Source organism: Sturnira hondurensis, unplaced genomic scaffold (genome assembly GCF_014824575.4).
Source record: "Sturnira hondurensis isolate 20B ecotype Veracruz unplaced genomic scaffold, ASM1482457v3 Scaffold0002840, whole genome shotgun sequence".
Lineage (NCBI taxonomy): Eukaryota > Metazoa > Chordata > Mammalia > Chiroptera > Phyllostomidae > Sturnira > Sturnira hondurensis.
Window position 1 is genome coordinate 32,489,279 of NW_028075471.1, and position 17,572 is coordinate 32,506,850.

A 17,572-nucleotide genomic window follows, 5' to 3' on the forward strand; every position below is an offset into this window, starting at 1 on the left:
CTGAAGCCCTTAAGTATATGCCCTCGTAGATTTAATAAGTGACAAAAGGTTCGTAATAAAAGTTTGACCGAATTTCTTAATAAGCTGATAAAATGCCATCAGGTTGGCTGTTTGGCTATCAAATTCACTACCCACACGACCCAGAGAGACTCAGGATGGTGCAAGTTTGGGCGTCTCTGCTCTGCTGTAGACCGAAACTTTTCTCATCTATGACATGACAGAAATAATAGCATCTATCGATAGGGTTGTTGTTAAGATTAAATGAGTTATTCCATGTAAATCTTTTCAAACAAACAGATCCTGGCACGTAGTAGGTGCTCGATACATGGTGGTGATTGATGTGATGGTGCTGGTGGTTAGGAATTGAATTGAATTGCACTGGGATGCTTTTTCTCATAACACTACTCACTAGCTGGCATTATGTTTTCGTTGATTGCATCTTCCTAACTGGAATGCAAGCTCCATGAAGGGGGATGGCTTTGTCTGCTCATTGCTGTATCTTAAGAACATACTTATCATGTAGTTGGCACTCTGAAGATTTGCCAAGTGGATGAGGGAGTGAGGGAGGCAGGCACTTCTCCTGCCTCAGGTAAAAGGTATCTGGACGGGTGGCTTCACTGGCCCACTCTCGGAAGCAGGCACAGCTCCTTATCTTCTCCTCCCACCCCCTCCCCCACCCCAGCTGTTGGAAGTTAAAAAGTTTTTTTATTGTTTTTTTTTTTTTTTTTGCATTACTATTTAGTCTTAGCTTCTTTACTGTGGTCACCTTGGCAGATCTGTGTGAGCATTCAGTGACTGACTGGGTGATTGACTAAGATTGACATGGTCTCAGACATGTCCTGTCTAGAGCTGTTCCTGTGTACGAGCCCCTCGGTTTAGTGACGTTATTTGCTTTGTTCTGATGTAAAACCAAACAGTATAGGTGGATACTTATGGAGAATATAAAGGGAGCAACTAACTTGGTCCTTAAAAGCCTTGGCTACAGCAAAGGTAAACGTTTGGACGGTCTTTAAATTTTTTACAGTTTCTGCATTTTTATTTCTCCCAATAGTTCATTTAAAATTCTTGTGTTTTAAAGGTGAGTAGATTTGACACAGTGACGTTTATTTGAATTGCATTATATATGCCGTCAGAGCAATAAATTCATTCTGTTTATATCAGAGAACATTCCAGCAATCGTAAAGCCACATGCGTGCATGCGTGCACTCTCGAACCACATCCAGTGGCAAGTTATTATGGGGACTGACAGACTGTCATCCTTTTGATGGCTTGAGCTGTATATCTCCTGAGCAGCAATGGGGCTCTTATGCAGAAAGTATCATATGTTCCCAGCCAATTTACAGGGAAACAGCAATAACATTTTATCATGGTTGAGAGCCCAGTAGCTGCTTCCTATTAAACTTGCCCTTTCAGATACCTGTCTTGGATTAATTTGTTGATTTCAGATGGAAACTCAGTCTTCTCCAGTGAAGCATGACGTTCTAGGATAGACTCTCTGAATGACAATTACTGTGTATTCTAGCTGGTTTCAGACCATTACAAGCTTTGGGCACAGTGGAAGACAGAGGACTTCAGTAACTGATTTTAATATCATGTCTAATTTTAACTGTCAGTTATATATGTGCCAGTGAAAGAATCCTCAGAAAGATGAAATGCAAAACACTTCTAACTTGCTCTTTTTAATGATACACTTTGCTGCAGGGTGGAGAGTGGAGGCAAAGCGGAGAGGGAGTAGCCTTCTTGTAAGGGGAATCGGCTTGGTGGGGGGCATCAGATTGAGAAGTGAGCACATAGCAACTGCCACCTCTTCTTTTCCTGTGCCCCTCAGGAAGCTTCTAAGTAGTAGTATGTTTACCAAAACCGATTCCAGGAATTAGTGCCAGTATTTTTCCTTGAACATTAGAGGAAAATGAAGTTTAGGGGTTTACAAAGGATGATAAGCTTTGCTCACCATTTTCTTATTACAGACAGGGTGTGAATGTCTTTAGTAATAAAGATGGTTGTCAGGGATTGTTAAATGTAACCTGATGGATTTTAAAGAGGGGAGTAACTCTGCAGCTTGAAATAGGATAAACCATTTTAAAAGAATCTGAAATTAGGAAGCCCCTAAATTATATTTCAAATGAAAGGGAAAGGCATTATTTTCAGATCTTTAAAAGTATTCCCTGCTCATGGAACACATTAGACATACAGATTCTTCAACATTGTATGTTGAATTCTTCAACATCTCTATGTTCTTAGAGAATATACTTGCAATTATAGCAAATTATCTAATTATTAATGCATGATTTTACTTCTTACAATTCTTCCCTAAACACATTGGCTTTTTCTTTTCCTAAGTCATCTGCTGCAACAGCATGGATAGCTTGATTTTACTTAATAGGGGAAAGAAAGTATCAGTAGCAACTATACATGGAACTAACTTGGATCTTTATGAAAGAGTGAATGAAACTGCTGGGATTTTTCCCAGCAGTCTACGGTTGAAGAGAATGTGTGATGGCCAATCTAGAGTGGATCTTTTATGTCTCTTATGCTCCTTAGGAAAAAGCCTCACTGTAACACGATCTACCATGTGAATTCATGTACATGGCATGGCAAATAGTATTACAGAACAGTTACGTTACACAGTGAGTCCACACGCTCCCTGGCTATCAGCCTGAGGCCCCTGTCCTAACATTGGAAAAGTGTTCACCGGTCATGATATTCAGATTTGAAGTCAGCATGCATATATCTGGAACAAATAAACAAGAACCTAAGTGTGCCAAAATGTACAGTTGGTGTTGATGTGGGCACCGGCCCACAATGTTCACGTCATTATGGATGAAATGAGACATTCACACAGACTACCCAGTCTGGGGGAGGAAAAGGGACAGCATGGCTTTTCCATCAAGGGGAGCAAAAGCCTCGGCCCTGTCATGACAGGCCTTTATTGGGTTTCTCTGTGCATTTACATGAAGGTCCTCATTTACTATGCCCAGGTTGCTTTAGGTGGTTACCTTTTACAGAAAACGAAGGAGCCAATGCCACTAACCACTTAATTGGTTTTAAGAAAAAGCAAATTCTATTTGAATCTTGATTTAGTGATACTTAGCAAAACTGTGCTTCCCAAACTGCAGTAAGAGACTGAGGATCTAAGTCATGCAGCATTTTGATTCTTTTTTTTTCCCTGGGTCCACATGGAAGAGCCATTTATGCCATCAGCTCGGTGATAGAACAAATGATGTTTCCGCTCGGGCAAGCTTTGTTTTATCAGGATCAGTCACCTTATCAGCAGTTGACCCAGAACTGTGGTGCATGTCTTGGAGTAGGTAGCATATGTCACAACTCTGTGCAGACTTGCTTCATAAGCAGGATTGTCTGATGAAGATTTAATGAATAGGAAAAGTTTGCAGCAAGAAATGTCTTCTATAATGATAACTTCTCTTAAGCTCATTGTACTGCTTGCTCGTGGCTCATCTCCTGCATTGATTCTCAGAAAAGCTAAAAGAATAAACAGAAATGAATATGCGTCCACACAGGTTCACATGGGGACTGGTTTACCTGTCAGTACTCCTTTCTGAAATACATCGTTTGTGAAAAAAGAGTGTAGAATCTAGATGATCGTATGAGTGTAAGGTTCTGTGTGACACATAAATGCATAATGTTCAACAGAGGACGTTTTGTTTTTCCACGGAAAACCCACATGTGATTCACCAGCAACACTTTTATGTGATTGTGTGTTATTTCTAAAAAGTGGGACCATGCAGGTTTCTTTTCATTGCAGACTGTCAGAATTGTTTAATCACTTGCTTTTAATACCTTATAATTTAAGATTGGATTTTTCACTCTCATCAATCTGCTTTGATTTTCGAAGACATATAATAAATGGAGAGAGAAGACAGAGCATCCTCACTCATAGATAAGTCACGCATGACTTGCACATTTTGACATTTAACACTTCTTTTCTTTGACCTTTGACAGGTTAGGGCTTGACCCAAAACTGTTGGCTAAAATCCTAAATATGAGCTCAGGACGGTGTTGGTCAAGTGACACTTACAACCCTGTCCCTGGAGTGATGGATGGCGTCCCCTCGGCTAACAACTATCAGGGTGGATTCGGTACAACGCTCATGGCTAAGGTATGGCAAATGCAGAGGCTGCCCGAGGCCTGGGTGTTTCATGGTCTGATTCTCCCTCCCTCCCTCCCTCCCTTCCTCCCTCCCTCCCTCCCTCTTCCCTCCCTCCCTCCCTACTCTCGTCCCTCCCCAACCTTTAACAAAGCTTGTAGACATGGAAGGCAAAATCCTACCAGGCAAATTATTGAAATAATGATTCACTTACTCACTGGAAAGGAGTTAAAACTTAGATAAAAATCCTTATTGTATTCATTTTTGTTCCTGACTTTTCAAATGAGAAGAATGGGCTGGGATTTTTCTTTTGTGCTTGGGGTTTTTATAACCTGAGCTGGTAAAATGTTGTTCTCCATCATGAATTTATGTTAATTTACCAAGCCCTTCAAAGGGAAGCAGTAGGAATTTTCTGATGGTCAGTAATACATTGGCATGGGATGCACACGCCACAGGAGAGAGGCTCTTTCTCACGATACTGGGTGTCTACATACATCGTTCTGGGTTAGGAATATGTGTTTGTGTGTACAGTCACTTGAAAAGGAAGCTTGGCCTCTTCTCACTTGTGTTCTCACTTGTGATCTCAGCTTTAGGAAATACTGTACAGATGAACAGAATTTCGTATTTCTGCATAGAGTTTATGCCCACCTCCCCCAATTAACATTTTTTTCCCTGACTACAAAAGTAACAGTGCCCACCCCTGGATACATGCCCCTTCCCCTCCCCCCACCCCCACCCCTCAGTGTTCTGTCTGTCCTGCTCCTCACGATGCCTTGAGTCCTCCACTCTCTCTTCTGCCACAGCCCATACCTTGGCTGAGCCTCATGCAGGCGACGGCATATCCGCTCGTGCCTGGTCTCCCTGCCTTTCATCCGCGTCTTCTCTTGTTCATTTTCCATCTCAGGGAAGCATGAGCTTCCTGACATGTAAAAACCTGGTGATGCCGTGTTTTCCTATTTTGTTGCTTTTGTGGTTTCCAGCTACTCATAGATTAAAGCCCAACTCCGCAGGCAGTCTTACTGGGCCCTTGGACTCTACCAGCCTCACCGGCTCAGCTTTGTTCCCCTCTCTGCTTCAGCCTCCTGTCCTCTGTCACTGAGCCTCTCTCTGCCTGGCTCAGCCTTCCTCGCCCCTCCGCTCTGCTCCTGGCACTGTACCCGGCACTTCAGATATCTAGTGCACGAAGCAATGTTTGATGCTTCTCATTTTGTTTCTGTTTCCTGTTTTACAGTTTTGTTTCTTCTCATGTTTTATCTTAGAAAATACTTTTAGGCCAATCTGGCCCTTGTGTTTAGGTTTGCATATCTTCCTTTAATCACGGTGCTGTGTGGCTGTGCATGGAAATAGGAAGGAGCTCCTTGGATGCATTGTTCTCATCAGCACCGCAGGGTGATGTGTTAGGCACCAGGACAAATGAAAGAGGCACATTTATGCCCACTTTCCTTTCTGTATCTGTATGAAGTGGGTTGTGACCTGTTAGCTTATTTGGTTCCTAAAATACTGCTAAGGGCTCCAGTAGAGGAGACCGCTAACAAGTAAAGTGAAATGAGGGGTAGGAGGCCTCCCACCAGAGGGTGTGGAATTGCGTGGCCTCCGTCCTTCTGAAACGCTGGCTCGGTTTGGGCCATATTCTCCAGAGTCGCCCTCTACTCCACTGGACGCCTTTGCTGTGGCCACACTTCTCCAGGGTCCCTGCCCAGGAGGGACCTGCTATGATCTTCGGGATAATAAAAGGTAGCTTTTCAATTAGTAGCATAGACAGTACCGTAGTAAAACATACGGATACTACTTTCTGTTTTACTCTCATTTCCCCTGAGAAATGCAGCTGTCATTTACCTTACAAAGAGGAACTCATCTTAATGTTGCTTCGGATGAGAGGACTTAGAAAGGAACTTAAAAAAATAGTCTTTCACCACCTCAGAGAGCTGTTAGCAAGAACACACCCCAGCCAGTTGTACGGACAAACTGATGGAGATGGAAGAAATCCCTATCAGTGCTGCAGTTATACCTTCTGGTGCAGATCGGGACTTTACTTTACAAAGAGATGTTGTGTTTAACTGCCATTGAATGTCGTTGTGCCCTGGAATATGATGCTAGCAGGCTGTGAAAGTAGGGATTTGGACATTTATTTCTAGATCTTAACATAAAATTCTGACGTGTTGTACGTATGTAGTCAGAAAACATAGTTGATACAGAAACTAGATCATTCTCCTGAGCCCCCCAGCCTTGAGGTCTGTCTCTCACGGGCACTCAGAAACAACTTTTGGGAAACCATGATGACGACTCCTGGTACCTCCCCAACATACCTGTTTCCCTGACGGACAGGATTGAGAGGCCACCTTTCCGTCTTTAGAATGTTCATCCTTTCAGACAGCAGCTACCAAAGCATTTTCATTTCCCTTTTTATGGTTTTATGAACTCTTATTTGGGGGAATAATTTACTTACCTCTTTGAAAAAGCCTTAACAGGTTCTTTTTTCCCCCAACAGGGTTGTCTTCTCGTTGTGTTGTTTTTCTGAGTTCTTATATTCTAGTTGTATTACTGGGTTAAAAATTAAGGGCTGTCTTTCTGTGTATATTTGTCTTGGTCCTTTAAAAGTATCTCACAGATGTGCCGCTGAATGATGTCCACAGAAGAGGCTTGTCTGTCTGTCGGGTCGTGAGCAACCATGGAGTCATCCACACGCATTCAGTGTGTGGGTGATAATTAAACTCGTTTTTTAGTCGAAGCTATAGAAGAATTCAAGGTTAAGTAGATTTTCCAAATCTATGTGTTTACATGTGAAAATTATGCAGATAAACACAAAATAATATTTGTGCCTGTGGTGTCATACATATTTACGAAGCTAGAGATTTCATTCATTCTTTAACCTTTGCCTGTTTTTATTTTGAATCATTTTCTCCCTTGAGTAGATGGTATCAGTAATTGCCCTGTTTTCAAGGATGTTCTTCAAAGAGTAGAAACAGTTCTCATCTTGCTTCTTGTCTCCCCCTTTCTTTGCTTGTTGACTTTGCCCTGAGCGAGGGAATGAGCGTGGCAATGGTAAGGAGAAAAATCTAGTTGGTCTTGCTACTTGTTTGCAGCTCTTACCCTCACAAGTGACTGAAATAAGGGGGATCTTGTTTCAGTTACCTGTACCCCCATTGTCTTCTGTGTACCCCGGATAATTCAATTTTGGACAAGATTTCATTTTTAGGGTCATAGGTATCCATTAGCTACAGTTTAATGATACAAGATTTATAATGTTAACTTTGTCTGTTTTCAGATAGCCATAAGTTTTCTGAAACTTGCAGAATGAAGCATTAGATCTGAGAGATGTTACAGGGTCATTGTGAAGACAATTGTTTCCTTGGACTTAAAGTCCAGACACTGACTCTTCCGTGTTCCTTCCCTGCCCGTCCCGGCTCATGTACTTTCCGCCCTGGCCCTTTGCTCGCTCTAGCTCTGCCTCATTGACCTTCATGGTATTTTTTTGACTGTTCCATTTGCCCACCGCAGGACCTTGACCCTGCCACTTTGTCTGCCCGAAATGCTCTTCCCCCAGCTCTCCAGAGAAGTCTGCCTCCCCAGCGTTTGGGCCTGAGGTCCAGTCTCTTCGGCTCGGGGAGGTCTTCCCTACATGTTCTGTGCATCAGAAGTCTCTTTCTTCTGCCCCACCTCCTTACCATCCATCACATTCTAACCCCCCTCTCTGCTTTATTTTTCTTCACAGCACGTGTCATTGGGTGGAATTTTAGTATCTGTTTTTGTTGTCTATCCCACTGGGCAGTAAGATCCATGAGAGTAGTGACTTGGTATCACCAGCACTCAGCACCGTGCCCCACACATAGGAGTTGCTAAATATTTGTTGAATAAGAGATTGAATGGGTAGGCTAATGATTCCAAAATAGGGTTTGGTTTGGGCTTTCGGGCTTCTGCAGAGTTGGAAAAGCATTTGTCTGTGTGATCTCACCTGTAGAGTAACCCTCGTGGGGAGTGGGGAGCGGAGGGGACACTCAGAAATCAAAGTTTCGGTCTGGAGCAGTTTTGTAACTTTATGAAAGCACTTATATAAAATACATACACCATTTACTACCGAGTTTGTAAGTATCTTCTTTTTTTCGGACTTCGTTTCTCCTCCTTTGAAACCGAAGCAGTAGGAGCCGCAGTTCCAAAGTGCGCCTCGCCTGCCAGTCTCACTGTGTTCTCCTGCCCTTGTTTGACTTAGGACCTGGGATTAGCACAAGACTCTGCTACCAGCACAAAGAGCCCCATCCTGCTTGGCAGTCAGGCCCATCAGATCTACAGGATGATGTGCGCAAAGGGCTACTCGAACAAAGACTTCTCGTCCGTGTTCCAGTACCTGCGAGAGGAGGAGACCTTCTGAGCTGGTATGGGGGCCGTGGGCGCTGTGGAAACCCAGCTCTGACTCGGAGCTTCCACAGGCTCAGCGAGTTTGATCAGAGGTCACCCGTCTGCTTTTGGTTGTCTCGGTCACCGTGAGATGGGTTTTCCACCCATTTTCTCCTGCATATTCTTTGTATCTATTTAGCAAATGTACAGTATCGGATTTTTTTTCTGTTAGCCCCCAATGGTCTCTGTTAAACAGCTGGTTGACCTGTTTCAAAAGTTTGATCGTTGCTCATCTTTGACTCGATCGTTGACTAACTACTTCCTCCAGGATGTTGTTCGTTCCAATTTACAAATAAAACCAAAAGTTTCTCAACAGCATGAAACCAATCTTAAAGGGGAAACAAAAAGAAATCGGTGTGAGGAAAGGAGCTGCAGAAAGGGGAAGTACAGTGAATAACTACCCGTGTCCCTCAGAAAGTTCGCCCTGTTACGACCGAGTGGGGGTATTCTCGCGCCACTGGGGCTACTGAGCTGTTTTCCAGGGGATTGCTGAAGCGAGAGAACTCCTTGCTGTGTGTTTTATAATTTGGACTCCATTACAGTATCTGAGTGTGTCCCCCTTGTAACAATTCCCAATACTCAGTAAACTTGTCTTTTATATTTTTCCTTCCTTGTACATTCTTCTTACATATTTTTGACTTCAAAAGAATGATGTCTTTAGACCTGTTTCAGAGCCACTGAATGACAATTGCTTTAGATAATTATTATAGTATTCTAAATAGAACAATATTATTTTGAATTCAAATAAATTTCTATGCTGATAACCCATTTATGGGAGTGTTTGTGTCTTACCAGTCATTCAGTGAACAGTCGATTGATCGGAAAAACGGGCATTACAGACAAATCCAGTCAAACACCGCAGCGGCTTGACGGAGGGGGCGAGGAGGGCAGACTCTGGGTGTCAGAGAGCTGCTAACTGAGGGGAGAAAGGCAGGAGTCAAGGATGACTCCAAGGCTGGTGGACAAAGTGGAAGAAAGAAATTACCACTCACGCTCTGGGGCGATCGTGAGAGATTTGGGGGGAAACAAATCAGGAGTTTATTTGAGATGCCTAATAGCCATCTGCATGGGGGAGGGGGGTCCAGTTTCAAGCCGTGTGTTACTCTGACTTTTGGTGTTTGAGAAGATGAGGCAGAACCAGCAAAGGGCACTGAGGAAGAGTGACCAGTAAGGAGGGGAAAATGGGAATGGTGTCTCAGAAGCCACAGGAAGACAGTGTTTTAAGGACAGAACGATCATCGATCGGTATCAGCGCTACTGATAAAGGGAGTAATAGAAGGGCTGAGAATGAATCATTTGGGGATTTGGCCCTGTAAATCATTGGTAGCCCTGACCAGTATTCGGATGGAGTGTTGGAAGTGAGACTGAGAAGGAGAGAAGGGGAGGGGAGAAATTGGAAGCGATGAGGTGGGATACGTCTCCAGGAGTTTTACTGTGAAAGAACAGACAGATGGAGTATACACCGGCAAGGAATCTGGGGTCTGGGGAGATTTTGTTTATGTTTTTAAGATGAGAGATATTATGGGGTTATGCCGATGGACGTGGAATGATCAGATAAAGAGGGAAAAAGTAACGATGCACGAATGAGGTAGTACGCTTGCTAAGGGATTGATTTTTTTGAATAGTTAGAGGGGAAGAGCGTAGATGTGGCAATTCTCTGAAAATTAAAACTCAGCACAAAAAGATCATATTCCAAACTGCCAGTAGCCGTGTTGAAGTTAGTTATGCAGTTTTCAACACAGAATAATAAATATTAATGCTGGAGAGGACTTTACTGTTCTCTAATAAGATGGCCTCGTTAAGTCGCCCTCTGACCATTAGTTTTCTCATCTACAAAGTTGTCATAAGCAATGTAGCCTAATTTTAAGTGCTTGCTTGGGAACTTGAAACAAAAAAAAAAATGTGAGCAAAGGGCAATCCCAAGTGTTGGTGAGCATGTGGAGAAGTTGAAACCCTCATACGGTGCCACCAGGGAATAGAAAATGGTTTGGCCACTTGGAAAAATTGTTTGGCAGTTCCTCAAAGGGGTAAGCGTGGAGTTACCACATGACCCAGCAGTTCCACTCCCAGCTCTGTCCTCAAGAAAAATGGAAACATATGTCTGAGCCAGAGCTTGTACCTGAGTGTTCATAGCAGCATTATTCGTAATAGCCAAAAAGTGGGAACAATCCAAGTGCCCTGCACCTGATGACGACAGGAACAGACCAGAAGGTCCATACAGTGGAAGACTGGCCGTAGAAGGAAAGAAATACCGACATGTGCTACGACATGGATGGACCTTGAAAACACTGTGCCAAGTGAAAGAAGCCAGACACGAAAGGCCATGTGCTGTATGATTCTGCGTGAAGTGTCGGGAGTAGGCAAGTCCACAGAGACAACGTAGATGAGTGGACCCTTCCCCAGGGTCCAGGGCAGTAGGGGAAGTGGCGGATAAGTGCTCATGGGTATGGAGTTTCTTTTTCTCGGGGTGATGAAAGTGGTCTGCAATTTGGTAATGGTTGCACAACTTTGTATTAAGGGCCACTGAACTGTACACTTTAAAATGGTGAATTTTATGGTGTGTGAATTACATCTCTGAAAAATAAGAAACGAAAACGATGAGATAGGATCTTCCTCTCTTGATGAATGGTTCTCAACTGGGACAGTTTTGTCCCGCGGGGACCTCTAACAACAGACACACTTTTGGTTGCTGTGCTGGGGGTGGAGATGCTATTGGTATGTAGTGGTTAGAGGTCATCGGTGCGAGTAAACATCGTACAATGCACAGGACAGCTCCCACAAGAATTACCTGCCCCCAGTGTCTGTAAGACAGAGTTTGAGAAACCCTGCTCAGGTGTAGGGTCCACAGGTACCTCCAGCTTGGCATCTCAAACCTGAGCTTCCTCTCCTCCACCCATTCTCCACAGTGAATTCTAAATCTCGACTTCAGGTCCTCATCCGTTTTTGCATAGGATACTTCAGTCTCTGCAATTGCTTCTCTTCTCTTCTAAGTGCTTTACTGAGGTATAGTTTATACACAACAAACTGCTCATATTTAATGTATAGTTCAACAGCTTTTCATAAGCTTACAGAGTTGTACATCCTCACCACAGTGCAGTTTTAGAGCATTTCCGCCACCTCCCTTCACCCCGACAAATCTCTTGTGCCCGTATACAGTCACTCCCATTCTCTCCCCCGCAACCCTGCAGCCGTGGGCACCCATTAATCTTGTCTCTATAGATTCACAGCTGCTGCTTAACCACCGATTTGGTTCTTCCCAATTCATCCTTCACACCACTGTGAAAGGTCTTTCTGAGACTGAAATCCAACTCAGTTATTTCCCTGCAAAAAATCCCAGCCTCAGATGCAGTCGGAGCTCCTTAGCATGTCCGGGCCCTGGGTGCTCTGGCCACTATTTTACTTTATCTGCACTTGGCATTTCCCAAGCATGCCTTGCTTCTTCCGCCTCAGTGTCTTTGCCCATGACCCTTCCTTCACCTGAAATGCCCTTCTTCTCTCCCGGCTGACCTGCTTGGGCATGACATCTCCAAGGCTGTCATTTCTCGTTTCCATAGCTCTTCGTTGTCTCTTGTATCATAGCTCTTAGCCTATTACATTACATTTGCTGGTTTGTCCATCTGCCTTCCACATGAGGCTGCGAGCTCTTTGACAGCCCATGGCATTGAGCAAAAGCTCAGTGTGTGAATGAGTGAGTGATTGGAAGCTAGGACACTGGATTTGTGTTAGGGGAACTACTGACTGTATAAACATGTTTCTTAAAGATTCTTCCTTGGCAGACAAAGTTTATTTTACTGTGAGTTGTAAGTGATGCCGTGTGTTATATATAGCTGCTCAAGAAGTCTGGCAGAATGTGGGTCTTGTACAAAGTTTTCTTAGTCAAAGGGTTAGTTTATGCTGTTTGAAGAAACTTACGGGGAGACATGGGCATTTTTGGTAGCAAGTTTTTGTCTCATTTTCCATGTACTTTAAACATCAACTTGCATGCAGATATCATGCATAGATTTCCCTTTATGGACACGGCAGTTCCAAATGCAGTCTTTTATCACGTGCTACTTAGACCTCGAGGCACGTGGTGAATCCCATAACAACACAGGTTTGATTTATTTGAGGGATCCTGTGAAGAGCTGGGTATTTGAGACTCTTTTGCTGTCCTGTTGATCTGACATCGTGATAATGAAGCTTATGCTCAACCCCAGCTGAGTCCAAATTTAGGCAAACCCCACTTTGGACAGGGCCTGCTCCTTGGCCATTTTTCTCATTGCATGTATTTTGATCTTAACTTTTATGCTAAGCAATCAGAAATGTGTGTGATCTGTCCACTTCCAACAGGGAATGGGGGGAAAAGGCAGATCTGAGCAGAGGATGGGGCAGCGTTATCCATAAACTCTACCCAGGCTGCTGTCCGAAGCCTGCTGCTGCTCAGGAAAACAGCCCACATTACTACCAGTTCACCTGCAGTAACTGTACCCTTGAGCAGTCTCCACTGGCCAGCCAATGGGGAGCCGTCTGCCCCAGCGGGGGTTTTAGCCATCTTTCAGTTCAACTGATGAGGGAGCTTAAGGACATCATAGGGATTTGTAACGTTCCACGCAAGGTGCCAGATCCATAAACTGGCCTGTCCATTGTGGCAATGCGCATGTGGAAGCATCTCTCACTGGTGGCAGAGAGATTGAAGAAGACCTTTTACTATTTGTTTTCATCATTTCATAATTCAAGACTACCTAAAAAGGATGCAGACCAGAATTTGAGTCTTTCGGAGTGTTAATAGGAAAATACAGCAAAGCAGAGGCCCTTTGCAACCAGCCTGCAGGGAGGGCCTTTGAGTGTCTTGGGTGCCAGCACTGCCGCTGGCCGGGAGACAGACCCGCTGTGTTCTAGTCCTCGGGCAGTGCTCCCCTGTGCAGTCTCATGGATCCCTTTCCTCCTTAAAATGAGGGCATTGCGTAGATCTCCACCGCTGGCTTTAGCTGTAAAACGCTGATTCCTGTTAGGGAAGGGTTTGAGAAAATGTACAGCATGTGCTTCTGACAGTTTTTGGACTTTCTCTGGTTAGGTGTTATTTATTGCTCATACAGCCATCTCATTTATTAGGGGTTTTTTTTTATAGCTGGGAATAGATTCAGAGATCAATACACTTTTATTAATGGTAGTCCGTCAAGCCGGGTAAAGAGATGGCAAGAGAGCTCATCTAGAATGAGCCACTTGAATAAACCTGACACACGAGCTTGGCTACGGGCTGCCTTTTGGCAGGCCGAGCTGTAAAGTAATGACATTGGCAGAGTGAGCGACGATGGAAACCTTCCTCACAGCCAGACTCATAAAATCAAAGGGCAGGTTTCGGGTGTGTTTCTCAGCCTTGGCTGTATATGCAAATCCTATGACTTTTTGAATGTAGCATTTTATCTTCAAAAGGACAAAATCTGGCATTTGCCGTAGTCATTAAAAATGATAAATGCCTAAAATGCTTTCGAGTTGGGATTATGGTCGGGGAGAACAAATATTGTTTCAATACCGAACAGCATCTTATCCTAGAACACTTCTCATTGATGTTGTCAGTTCCAAAAAATAAAAAATCTTGCATTGTTTTCCCCTTACGTCGTATGAAATTGGGGATAAGCGTTACCGGTTCTTACTAGAATGAATGGCCTGGGCTGTTTGGAATGAATTAGCCCTCCTAGACCATTCATTGCAAGATGGCCTCTTGCCCTGAAAGAGTTAACTTGCCTCCAGCCGGGGCTTTTTCAGCCCCTCTGAGCAGAGTTCAGATGACATCAAGTTCACTATTTTACATTTGTTCTGTGCCTGTTAAACTTTATTTTCATTCCGTTTGTGGATAGAATTTGAAGTACTCTGTGGTCATTTTAGACTATTGGAGGGCTTTCTCAGAAATTTTACTTTAGAGTTCTAATCTCAGAGACCCTCAGAGCAAATGTAGCTTTAATCCCTGTCTCTCTCCTCCTTTTATGACCTTAACCCTGACCCCAGGCCTGCTCTCTGTAAGTGCCAAACATGATTCATTCTCCTTGCTTGGTTTAGTTTTGTCTATTTAATGAGCCAAGAAGACCAAGGAGACCTGATAGCGTATTTGTGCTAATGCAGTATGCTCTCCTGCTTGGCTCCTGAGTCATTTATTTGGCTTTTACTTTTGCCTAGAGTCGACCCTTTGTCTCCGAGATGAAGCATCTGTATTTTAGACAAAGGAGATGCAAACAGTTGATGTGAACGAGCCCGTCAGGAGACATGCTGCACCAGAAGGAAACATAAAGCGAACTGCTATGGAAGGGGAGAGGGTCTGCTTGTCTGTGCCTCGGCTCTGTATCATAGACAGTGTGAATGTGTACTGAGGACATATCTCCTTATGTAGTTGACAAGCCTGACTCTCAGAGCCGTGTTCTTCCTCTGTGTTCTAGGGGTCACAAGGTCTCCAGGCTAAAGTGTTGGTGCACTCGGCCTGGTGGCCGGAATGTCTCCTTTCTGCCGCCTCCCCAGCATGACTTCAGATACTGTTTGTGTGGGCAGGCATACTTTTTTGACTTGGTGTTTAATACGTATCATCTGTTTTTCTTATTTTTTAAGTTGTGGTGGCAGAACTGGGCCATCAAGGACGCTTAGACGGTGATAAGCAGAAAGAGACTTAACGGGAAGATTTACGACAGGTTTAGCTTCCCTGTCATCTGGCTTACCACTCGCAGCCCAATTCATTTGGGGTTGGAAGGAGTCTGACCATGGGGTTCTGACAAATGTGTTTTTATCCTCGTGAATTTATGCTTGCTTCAGTGTCACCCCCCCTCCCCACACTATTAAAAACTGATAGGACTTTGAACAGTGGCCTGATCCCTGATGATGGCCTCTCCTGGCCGTCCCATTTAATTCCTGGCTGCTCCAACTAGGGACATTGAAAGCTGCCCCTTCAGAAGCTGGACGCGTCCTGCCTTGCCCTGCACTCATGGCAGCGTGGTCTGGCTCCTTTTATAGGTCAGTGACACCCTCACGCTTGTATACGTGTGTCACCACAAATCTTAAAAGATGCAATTTGCTTGGCAGCTTCATCCTCCTAAGATGAATTGGAGGCTAGCGTGAAGGACGGGACTCTAATGTCCCACGTTAGGACGTTAGCACAGGGAAAGCAGATGCCCCGTCCTTCCTCGCCCAGGCTGGGAGGTCTCGGGGGCGGGGGTGGGGGGGAGGATTCAGTAGTGCTCTTAGTCACATGTGTGGATTCTTGTTTCTATTTTATTTTTAAAAACAATCTGCTTCTGAAAAGACCTGGTTGTGCTTCCCCTGGAGCAACACCAATGGCTCCCTCTCCATAGGACAGTGTCACATCCTTGTTCTCTTCGGAAGAAAGAACGAAAACTTCCAAGAAACTTCTCCTTCCGTCAAGAGTTATCCAATCTCCAGCTCGTCAGAGTCAGGGGATTGGGTGAGCCCTGTTATGCCCGATGGCTTCCTCTTAAAAAAAAAATCATAAGCAAATTCTGCATGGTCAGGTATTGTCATCTTTGCAGAGGATTTTCTTTGCCTAATGTCCTATCTGATGGGCCATTCTGTGTATTATATGCTACACATAATCTCCGCAAATGCGTACCGTGGTCCATAAAACTGCCACACTGTTTTCAGAAACTAGTAATTCACAAAGTAAACCTGAGACAGTGCTGATAATAAACACAAATTGCAAACAAGAAGGTAGTAAGTGGAAATAATGCACTCATTTAGGACTAATAAAGCCTTTGATCTTACTTTGAAGGAAAGAGTCTATGCCGAAACTACCCATTCAGGGACAGCCAGATGCCCATTAAAAGGCAGTGCTTTGCTTTGATAGAAAATCACTGAGCCCTGTCTAGCAGGTCTGGTTTGTAAACAGATTAGTTAAGGGTTCATCAGGACTGATTTGCATAGGATTCAGCAAGCCCCAGTCACTTTTTCAACCCTAATGAGCAATGCTGTTTCCAGGTTGGAAATTACACCATTTTTTTTTTCTAACTGGAAATCTTAGGTAATTACTTTGTGGGGAAGGGAAAGAATATTCATATAAAGTGAACCTTGGCTATCCTCAGCTAATGGGAAAATGATGACCTAAGACTTGTTTTGCGCTGTCTAAATGGTGAGGGATGTAATGAAGGAAATAGGTTGTGAGTTAAAAATTACATTACAAAAAGGTTTTCCTCCCTTCTTCTGTTATGTGAGAGAAGAAAGGAGAGTATTTCGAATTGTAATGGAAAAGGTAGCATGGGGTGCAGGCTCAGACCACACGTATTTACCTAAGAAGGCTGACAGAGGACCTCCTTGGAGCCAGGCTGTGGGTGTACTGGGGTCAGCATCCCTTGGTGCCCAAGACATACAGAAGCCCCGCCCTTACAGAACTTTCCAGAGCCTTCCATTATGGAGAAATTGAAACAGTAAGGAAAGGGAACTAAGCCAGTTTCAGAGTAGGTTCTGAAATTTCTACTAGTTAGCAGCCGTATTTGCTTCTTAGATGGCAAGACCAGTATTTCCAGAGAGAAAAAGATGTTCTGATCAGTCTCATTCCACTTTTATTTTTGATTTTTAGAATAATCAGCAATCTCTTCACTGTCAGTAATCAAGTAGATTTCCTCTCCTTAAATTTTGGAGTGAGGAAATGTCCAAATAAAAGCTTTGCTTAGTCTGATCACTTAATAGGTAACAAGTGGAACAGTTCAGTAAAGACACGTGGTAACTTGGAAAGTAAACAGTCCGTAAATGAAGTAAAATGACAATGAAGTTTTCAAACCTGAGCTTCCAAAGATGCAGTGACTTAATGGTGGACAATGGTCTGTTTCTTTGGCTTATGGAAGACAAAAGTGTTTTGTTTTTTTTTTATGAGAGATGTTTTGAGGTATTGGCAACATTGGTGACACTTGCTTTGTTGGGAACTTGGGTTTAAGTAACAACCTTCAGCCTTTGTGTCCTGCCTGTCAAGGCCAAGGTCCTCAGCCTTACACTGCTTCCTAGAAGCGAGATCAAATCAACTCACTCCTATAAATGTCACCTTGGATATATTCTACGTGCCCCCCCCCCACTGCCTCCAAAAAAACAGTCCAGTTCTGTAAGTGT

The 17,572-nt window shown here is 43.8% G+C and overlaps 1 protein-coding gene across 2 annotated transcripts in view; it reads left to right on the forward strand.

The window, feature by feature from the left end:
• HIBADH (3-hydroxyisobutyrate dehydrogenase) overlaps positions 1-9,265 on the forward strand; it is a 104,439-nt gene extending 95,174 nt beyond the window's left edge. Inside the window, exons 7-8 of one of the 2 annotated variants that reach the window (XM_037041242.1) lie at positions 3,961-4,117; positions 8,313-9,265. In XM_037041242.1, coding sequence (XP_036897137.1) covers positions 3,961-4,117; positions 8,313-8,471 — 316 coding nt within the window. In that variant the 3' untranslated portion in view covers positions 8,472-9,265. The remainder of the gene's footprint in view (positions 1-3,960; positions 4,118-8,312) is intronic. The other variant, XM_037041243.1, reaches the window with a different exon arrangement.
• The last annotated feature ends 8,307 nt before the right edge of the window (positions 9,266-17,572 follow it).